This window comes from Diadema antillarum, unplaced genomic scaffold (genome assembly GCF_040938485.1).
Source record: "Diadema antillarum isolate AM-2024a unplaced genomic scaffold, OU_Dant_1.0 scf00000091, whole genome shotgun sequence".
Classification (NCBI taxonomy): Eukaryota; Metazoa; Echinodermata; class Echinoidea; order Diadematoida; family Diadematidae; genus Diadema; species Diadema antillarum.
In genome coordinates, this window is record NW_027270980.1 from 2,442,641 (window position 1) to 2,452,500 (window position 9,860).

General features: G+C 39.4%; 2 protein-coding genes across 2 annotated transcripts in view; both read right to left on the bottom strand.

Annotated features, from left to right (window-relative positions):
- LOC139718231 (phospholipase B1, membrane-associated-like) overlaps positions 1 to 1,734 on the bottom strand; it is a 36,001-nt gene extending 34,267 nt beyond the window's left edge. Inside the window, exon 1 of the mRNA XM_071629709.1 lies at positions 1,653 to 1,734. Within this exon, the coding sequence (XP_071485810.1) occupies positions 1,653 to 1,734 (82 nt within the window). The remainder of the gene's footprint in view (positions 1 to 1,652) is intronic.
- Positions 1,735 to 6,197: 4,463 nt separating this feature from the next.
- The window catches only part of LOC139718197 (ADP-ribosylation factor 1-like 2), a 52,327-nt gene continuing 48,664 nt past the window's right edge, over positions 6,198 to 9,860 (bottom strand). The window contains exons 3-4 of the mRNA XM_071629678.1: positions 7,956 to 8,093; positions 6,198 to 6,679 (exon numbers count right to left, since the gene is read on the bottom strand). Coding sequence (XP_071485779.1) covers positions 6,462 to 6,679; positions 7,956 to 8,093 — 356 coding nt within the window. The 3' untranslated portion in view covers positions 6,198 to 6,461. The remainder of the gene's footprint in view (positions 6,680 to 7,955; positions 8,094 to 9,860) is intronic.

Below are 9,860 nucleotides of genomic sequence, written 5' to 3' on the forward strand. Positions count from 1 at the left end.
GTTAAAAAAAAAACAAAAGTAGAATCGTTCCAAGCCGTAATGTTTAGAGGCCGTTGTCCAAGTCAAGCGATTTGCTTATTGACAAACGGTCTCCTCCACCTGTATATACTTAAAGATTTGTCGTCATGAAATATATGCATTATTCATGTGATTATGCACTGAGAACTCCTGTTTATAATATGTCCATGACTTGTGAAATTGTTTGATATTGTCATACTTATTTTTGTTTAATATAAGTGGATATATAAAATGTACTGAAACTTACACTGAAACTGAAATTGCACGATTCGCAACACCTACTACTAAAGTCCACTGGTCTCTGAATCTTACTACCGCTCCCCTTTCTCTTTATTCATATCACTTCACTTTTTTGTCGGGGCAAAATGGAGGATGGGTTGGATAGAAGGGCTGAGTTATAACTTTCCAGTGTCATTTGTCTGCGCATCATTCTTTGTTACTTCTCCCGGGCGTTATTGACAGTCATCGATATCTATCAAGTTTTCTCATGTCGTAAACTCGCCCCCATATTCCAAGAGAAATACATTTGCATTTTGCAAAGGAAACACGTAATGTTTATTAGGTCAAATAGTTACTGGGTGGTCTTGAATCAAGTTTTATTTACTCTTTCTGATTCAGAATACTAGAGACATATATAGAAGAGAGAAAAATAAGTAACGTCCTTCAATTATCACGAAAATTCTGCTTAGTGCCCATCTGACCAGCAAAAGACGACAAAATCCAGATTGCAGTTGCAATGCGGTTTATACTGTATGTGTGCAAAGTTGATCAGAGCATGCAGAACTATCACTGGCCATTACAAAAATCCGAGGTGTGTAGACAAGAACAAGCATAATTTTGTTGATGGAATATGGGCTTTAGTGGCAGTGCTCATTGTGGAGTAGTTAGTTTTGGCTTGGTTTGTGTTTCAAGCTTAAAGCAAAGCCGCAGCCTGAAAACTACTTCATGTACTTTGTGAACATTCTCGCCGTTTTGCAATGTCCCAAAGATAATGTTGTGTTTCTTAACACTTTTTATACCGCTTTGCGCTAGATGGATCAATTTCTCGTTCAGCTACAGGGATTGGCTTTTTGTGGAGTTGTAAACTTGAGTCTCACTTCGAGACGAACCTAACTAAAAAGATCGAGTGTTGTGACTGGAAATAACAGTCTTGTAATGACAAGTATCAATAGTTTCAAAAAATCATTATACTTCTGGGGAGCGGAAGAGAGATCGACTGATAGAAAAAGACTTAATTTGTCACCATAAACATAATTTTTTTTTGAAGACTATATATACTAGAGTCATTAACTGTATATTCTCGAAGCAGCGTATACTCATCTCCCTGGTATAAACAAATCATTGTCTCATCATCAACGAAATTGAAAGACCTTGTAACTGTGTTTCCTCCTCCCTCTCATTCTCCTTTCTCGTCAGCTGCTCGTCATCTTCTTCTACGGAAGGTCCTTCACGGTGCTTTCGTTATTACTCATAGCCCTTTATTTCAATTTACATCACTCTCTAATTTGAAGAAAGCCCATATGAATGACTCTACTCTTAACATAATATCAAATGCATAGTAAATATCTATACAGCAATCAAATTATCTCTTTCTTTCTTTCTTTTTCAAATGCTGACAATAAAATGGCGCTTACCTGCAATATCCAGAGAACTTTGTGACGATGGTACAAATACAAGTAGAGGTATACCAATCTTTAAAAACCACTTCACCGCCATGTCAAACTTTCCTTGAACGCTGTAGTATGCCCACAGAATGAATGGATTCTTACTGCTTTTTTGCACCTGTCGTCTCTGGCCGGTGGTCCGTCTTATAAAAACAGGGAGACCTGCAAGAGTTATCTATTCATTCACGTCGTAATTTGTCTTGTGAGCAGCTTTCAGGTTTTTTTCCCCTTAAGTCCTATTCGAGACTCACCATGCGGGCTTTATAACACGCATACAAAGGGTCTAGATACACAGTCAACCTCACCTAGTCCACCCCACCCCTTACAAGTCGAAAAATTGGCTAAGTGAAACATCTCTCCGGATGAATATTCGAAAAAAGGTGGTAATTCTATTGTGTAGGTCGAAATTCACGTAAGTCAAAGGTTTTTCTTCAGTTCTTTAGAATTCGATATATAGGCGAGGCTGACTGCGTTATAGATCCGATGAAGCCAGTAAGGTGCATGCGGTCGTCTCGGTTAAGACGATAAAATCTGTAATCTATTTCGATGAAGGGCTGGCCAGACTTGGGATCTTGATCGTCTACTGGCTGCATTCACCAAGGTTGTGCGTACCCATCCTCTTGAAAGAGCCCCAACTGTTTTTTTTTTCTTCTTGTTTTTAAGTTAAATCGGGGACACCATGGTGAAACAAGACACTTAGATATAAGACTCCGAGTACTCGCTGAAAAAAAAGAAAAATCACAGAAAAATTGATTTTAATACTTTTGTGATTTAGAGAAGAAGTGAAGCACTGAAAAGAAGGGTTTAAGCTTCTTTTAAACACGATAAAGTGGGCGATTCTGGTGCACGGAATGGTACTATGACTTTCATCTGACTTTTGGCTGTTTTTCGCCTTCTTTTTTTCTGCCCAACGAATGCTCGAATCATAGTCTCGATACATTCATATTCACAGTATACAAAGTATCACTATACGGGCATTTAGAAACATAAGAACGTCCTAGCTCATTATGTCAAATGTACAAAGGAGAACTCTCTACAATCAATGGGGGTCCGTCACAAAGTTAAGGGTGATCACACGTACATGATAGTAATTACACGATAGACATGCATCACACCCACACACGCGCTTAAAGGCACAAAATTACAAATATAATATAGACGGCTTATTTCCTATCGTATAGTCTATAGAATTACGTAGACTACACCACACCAAGTGTGTTTCCATAGCCTTCACTCTCCTCTCCTATGTCCCTGCCACTGCCATCGCCAACCTATCTAGTATACAATTTGAGGTTGTGAGCGTGAAAGGGTTAACGACCTGACACGTGTATCATGTTCATGTGTGCGGGCGTCCACGTGATATAAATATCCCTTGGTTCCAGAAGACGCCATCAAAATACATATCAATAATGTATACTTTCAGTAAACATGGCGTTCTGCTGCACTCTCAACTGATACCTATTTCAGTTCTTTATCAAAGATCAGGATCACGTAAAATGCAAATGATTAATTCTAATTGGCTGCTTGCGTATGATTACTTCTTGTTGTATCTTTAAAATTACGTATAATATCTGACCACTTTCGTGTGTAATGTTAGCAAAATTAATGCAGACATGCACTCAAACTCAAAATTCAAAGTGACCACGCCGGCAGAATACAGAGTAGACAAAACACGATATTTCTTCGATATTTAAACTGGTGAATGTTTTAATGTTCTTATCATCAAGAGTTGCAATTACACAATATTGGCGTCTTTCGTCGTTTTCTGAATATTGAACATTCTTTGAATGACATGTATGCTTCGTCACAAAATTGAAATACTGCTAAAAAACCACGGACCAATTAACCTGCATGGCAAGTGTTGAATATAAATTTTTCATGTCATTATTATGACTTCCTCTGTGATCGAGGATCGAGGGAGACCAATATGGAGACTCAGGTGGACATAAATCATGTACGTTGTATACATTAATTTTACTGAGAAAGGGCACTGGTCTCTTGGAGACGCAAGACATCGCCGAGATTATGAAAGACAATAGAGAATGCTGGAAAGAATTTATTCAGGGATCTCGTCAGTTCTTCATGACTTCACTGATTGATTGATTGATTGACTGATTGATTGAATGGCTAAACGCAACATCTCCGAGATCAAGATAGACAATTATAGAGACTGCTGGAAAGAACGTATCCATGGATCTCGTCAGTTCTACCCGACTTAACCGACTAATTGATTGACTTACTGGTTGATTGATCGATTGATCTGTGATGATTTTCGAAGACGTATGTGCTGGTATCTATAGGTCATGAACAATACCTTGAGGGTAATTCTAATTTGAGCATCGGAAATTAGAACAAAGGAATGAGACGATGAAATCATTGTAAGTTGGAGTTGCATGTCTCTATATCCCACGTGTAGCATCCACAGCTCTGCCTAAGTATTTGCGTTTTGTATGTTCCTCTCTATTCAAAGGAAATTGTCCATGGGAACAAGAACGAAAATGAAAAAAAAAAACCCAAACAAACACGCAGTTATGAACTAATCTCACTTGACACTAACATTGGATTGAAAGTAAAAAGAAACGGAAGCATGAACAAGAGGAAAGATCTTACTATCTTTTGAAAGAACAACAAAAAAATCAATCCTGTAGTGGTCATCTTGTTGTTGTGTTAAGAGACACATTCTTCTGTCGGTACAGAACAGCACACATAGACTCTCTCTGAGCGTTCAAAGCACTAAAAGCTCCGTGTATTACCCCTCTGGTAGGTAGGGCCTAAGACTCGAGTCTTTGATTACACACTTTGACCACTCCGCTTCAAAGAAACAAAAAAAAATCAACATCAAAGAGAAAACAAAACCCGCTAAAACAAAATTATACTTACATCGCAAGACAAATCCGATATTAGTCAATCTCATTCAGGAGTAGATCTTAACATAAGGTTGTATGTACAGCAATCAAATCTACTCTTCGTCTATTTACAGGGAAACAAGCAGAGATCTCAGATCCACAAACAGGACAACAACATATATTATTTGAAACATAAACGTGCCATTCATATCACATTTTACTCGATGAGATCGAGTCCGTACAATATTCCTACAAAGTTTCTGAATCATACTCCTCACTGAACACAGAACTACACGTAATGTTATGCAGCTCTTGCGCCCTCTTGTGTTAGAAATGATAATACCATCGATGAGGATGCTTCGAAAAACGAACACCAACAGATGACACTCAGTCTGGCGAACATTTCTAGGTTAGAATGAATGTAAGAATACTTTCGCCACGATTGTCTGGTCATCACTGAATCTGGTCATCTCTCTCTTCTTTCTTTCTATAAAACAACAACAACATCACTGAATAACATACGACAGTATTATCAACACATAACGATCGCACATGGCTTATGATTTTTTTTTTAACTAAGTATGAACTTAATCGAGGGGCACCAATTTGTAAGAACTGACAAAGCAGTTGATCCTACTGATCCTCGACTGCTGTGTCATTCTTCACAAGGCCTTCTATCTCTGACAGAAATTTCTTGTTGAACTAGAAAAGCACCCACAGAGCGCAGACCTTCGCCAAGTAGCTCAATTCCACCCATATTATAATTTCCACCCTATATTACAACCCTACATTCATATCATCTCCATTGTTAGATTCCTTGACGATGAAAACTGCGGACCAGCCGTCGCTGCCTCCGCCGAACTTTCTGGCCAACAGCGCAGAGGCTCTGAGGGTCGCAAAAGCAAGTGCGCCACCTAGAGTTCAATTTGCACCCTTTAGCAATTATAAAGAATCAATAAAAAAAAAAAAATCCTGAAATGAGACAGTTAATCCGGATCACTACCAAAATCTAGTTATCTGTTCCTTGTGTCATTATATCAACCTTTTCCGAAAATTTCATCAAAATCCGTTCATAACTGTTTGAGTTATTTTGTAAACAGCTGACATAGCCAACGCCAGCAAAAACATATTATAACCATTTTGGCGGAGGTAACAAACTTATGTTTCCGCCCCCCCCCCCCCCTCCTTCCCCGGGCCCCCTACATACTAGATTGTGGGAGCGCAACGATGGCGTTTGCACAAAGATGGCGCAATCACTGGAGGACGTTTTCTCTATGAATGCAAATCTACCTACAGTGATAACAGAAATCCATATTTACCTGTCAATATCAGACACTAACACAGGGTGAAATGAGAGCGAGTTTGAAATGCTCCCTTCACGGTACAATGTATTTTGGAAGAACTCGATGCGTTTTGAAAGAGTGTAGTTCACACAAGGCAACAATACATTGCACGTATATGGCAAATCTAGACTGTACACGTCCGTCGAGGCCTTTAAGTAGGCCTACCATGATTGTGAATAGCCGACATCAGACATGCTGACAAGGCCTAATAAAGTCTGCACTTCTAGTGAGTGTTCCATCATCATAATGAAGCCCGCTTGGTGTAATTAATTTCACTTCCGGGTTCTTCTATCGCCATTTCCATTCCAGACTCTCCTTGACACTAAACAGAGCCAGGTGACATGCAATGCATAACACATAAAACCTCCGGAAAGTCCCGAGGCAATTCGTCTCTGAGCACGAACACAAGGTTTCTACAGACATGTTCATCTCCCACTGTTGTCATCAGGCTGTTCCATCAGCAGAAAAAAAAAATAGTATGAAAAATAAAGATGAATATTTGATATTTGGAAGTATCGATTTCCATCTCATAGATTGCTCCTAAGACTTGTCTGCTTTAATGAGTTTGTCCGAAAATTTTCTAGCCACTATCAGACTTCTGTCGCATCGGGTCCACTTTCGTGTCGGTTTATCAGCTCTGCCTTGGACAAGTCCTTGTGAAACTGCTTGACCATCCGGGCGAGGACCTTGAACGCGTCGTGCAGTCCCACGCCTGTGTTTCCCTGTGTGGGCTGCACGTACCACGGGTGGTTTGGAGAAAGTCGTTTAAGGTCCATTATATCCGTAATCTCTGAAGCACTCAGAGCACCTGAAAATATTCAAACAATGAAAGAACAAAATCATGACATTCGCATTCACGCAGATACATCGGTTTGACAGTTCTAAATGGAAGAGTATTCTATATATAGCTTAGTTTCAACTGTACAGGGACATCAGGATAATGGGCGAAAGACAACAAAAAGTAATATCAGTAAATTCTCACGGAACCAGTGCGGAATTGAATACATTGTTTGAATCGATAGTTTAAAGGCCACTGGAAGACGCAGTAGGAATTGAAAAAAAAAATCAGTCATGATAATATGTCGAATTCATCTGGAGTAATGGTATCTAGAAATCTGCCACTCTCTGATCGGAGGTATAGATGATAACATTTCTATAGAGTGGAAAGCGTAACAAAGTATCAAGCACCTACTTAAGATGTCGTGTGCTGCAACAATACAAGTAGATCAATAGCGATGAAGAAGGCATGGTGATTCGATTTGTGAAGCAAAGCAACGTATGCCAAACGTTTCACTTTCATTGTTTGAGTTCAGTGGGTGGGTGGGGGGGGGGGGGAATATAATAATCCTCACATTCACCTGCTATAAATCAGGAGTACGCCTCTTACCTGTCTTTTGTCTAAACCTATACAAACCCCCTAGAAGTATCTCATACATGTCATATGAAGAAAGAAAAGCGATCCCGAAAATGCCAACTTTAGTACAACAGAATATATGCGCGCAGCAGACTTTAGTCAAGCTTTGAGGGGAAGTTTTGATACGTGCACGTTCAGAATTTGCGCATATAATTTATCTCCAGAGCAGATGTTTCCTTTCAAGTTTACAAATAAAATCATCCCTTTTGAATATTCAGTGTATTACTTCAAATATTCATTTGGCATTAAAATACACCTATTTCTATTCAAAAGTAAATGTACAAATCACCGTACTGCAAAGTACTACAAAGAACTACACTGTAGTACAATGTACTGCACAGTGTCCATGTACTCAGGCTACTTTGGTCGCTATCCTGATTTTGATGTGTATTTTTTCCACGCCAATTTAAACTATTAGTAACTGGACGTGAACTTTTGGGCATTCGTTCATTGGTTCTGCGATGACCAAAGGGATTGACTCTGCGTGGGGTAGTGCGGTTTCTTCACGGTCGTTTTTCAGGGTGAAGGGGAGGGGGTAGGCAAGATTGGGCGAGATCTAGCAACAAATATCTTCACATAATTCCACAAGAACCAATGTCTCAAAAATGGCACGGCTAGTCTACATTAGGATGACATTCGCTCTGGTATAGAGGTGATGTCGATGACGTACCCGGAAGATCTTGCTTGTTCGCGAGCACGACCACTGGAATACCAGGCGTCATGTAGGGATTGGTTAGCGCCCTCATTAGTTCGTCTCGTGCTTCCCATAGCCTCGCCTTGTCTGCGCTGTCTACCACGAACACGAGCCCTACATGGGGAAAAATATACAATGTACAAAATGTGATAAAATATACATTACATCTTTGGAGAAAGCTAAAGAAGACAGTGTACTTAATCGTTCTTTTCAATGAACAACTGGACAACAAAAATCAGTAACTAAAACTTGAGGGATTTAGAAAGTTGCATGCATGTGGCATCATTTTGTTCCAATGTCAACTTTGCTATCAGTTTTTGTTTATACATGTATTTGGCTTGAAACATACGTTATTGTCGGAAGAGATATAACAGTGTCAGGGCAGACTCTAAAAGCAGATAAACAATCTGCCACACGTGGTAACATTTTCAGGAAAAGAAATTCACCAATGCCCTTAACATAAGGACAATCACGAGTTGTATTCAGGCTTATATACGAGCCCCTGACACGGTCAGTGACATCAACAGATTATCCAAAATCAGCGGTTCACGCTTCAGGGACCATTGCATTTGCACAAAAAAGAAGAAAAAAATAATAATGAGTCGGACGGATAATGAATAAACTTGACTCGTACCCACAAACAAGCTTTTCAAACCCTGCGCTAGCTCTCATCACCACATCCGGTAAGAAAAAAAAAAGTCATCATAATTTGTGAATGACCAGAAAAACCCACGCACTGTGATGATAAGCATGTAGTATATTGATAGAGTGATTACTAACACGCGCAATGTAGTAATGCGTAGTAGATTGAAGTATAATGATACGAAATTCTGTGTCCATGAAATTAAGTCAGTGTATACTGTAGTCGAGATCCAGTTCACTCGAAAATTGATTAATATGGGAGTGTATCTGCGAATGTGTGCCATTGCTCTTGTATAATATACACGCATTATGTTGATGACTGTGTAGTAAAAGAGACCATTTTATCAAACAAACAAACAAACAATCTAAGCAATAATGGAGGGAAATCGTACATGTGACTGGTGTTCACACCCGGTTCGGAATTGTTTTGATTCACTCGGCTAGTGAAGCGGAATTTACGGCGGAAATTAAGACACGCTCATGCTTTATTGCACCGCTCTTTTTTCTCTCACGCTATTTATTTCATATCAGGCAACTTACAATAACGACACCAGATGAAAAGGGGCAAAGAAGGTATAAGGAACATTTATTACGTATAGGCAGCGATTTAGGTTTTGTTTTTCGGCATAGAAGGTACAGGAAATTAATCTGGGAGTGTGAATCTAAAACAACAACAACAACAAAGGAAAACTCGAATTTCAATAAGTGGGAAACACGGCTATTACACGTGAAATACGCCTCCATCTTATTTGTGTTTAGCTATATTATAATGTAGGATAGATGACACTCCCTGTTTAGAAAATAGGCCTTGAAAGGATAGACTGAAATAGAATAAAATCGATTTCATGTGTGTCACATACTGTACAATCTGGTTCCGAAGGATACTTTTTAGGTGGAGATTTTGGTAACATTGGTATCTCCTGGACGCGTACCGAGAAACTTTTGAAACAGATGCACAGTAATTATCTAAAAGTTGATTGCTTTAGTGCATACTCAAGTATACTAAATAAAATGCCTACGATACTAAAAGTCAGCTCCGTGTTACCATTGAATGTTAGATCTGCTACAAGCAGACTTACAACATGTGTATTTGACATCTTCACCGGCAGGAGCAAAGGGGGTTCCTAGCATCTCTTTTAAAGGCAGCCGATCGCCATCCCTCATGGTACGTAAACTCCGAACGACCGAAGTTTGTGTCATGCTACCACTGAGACAAGTTTTAGTGTATGTGTGTGCGTG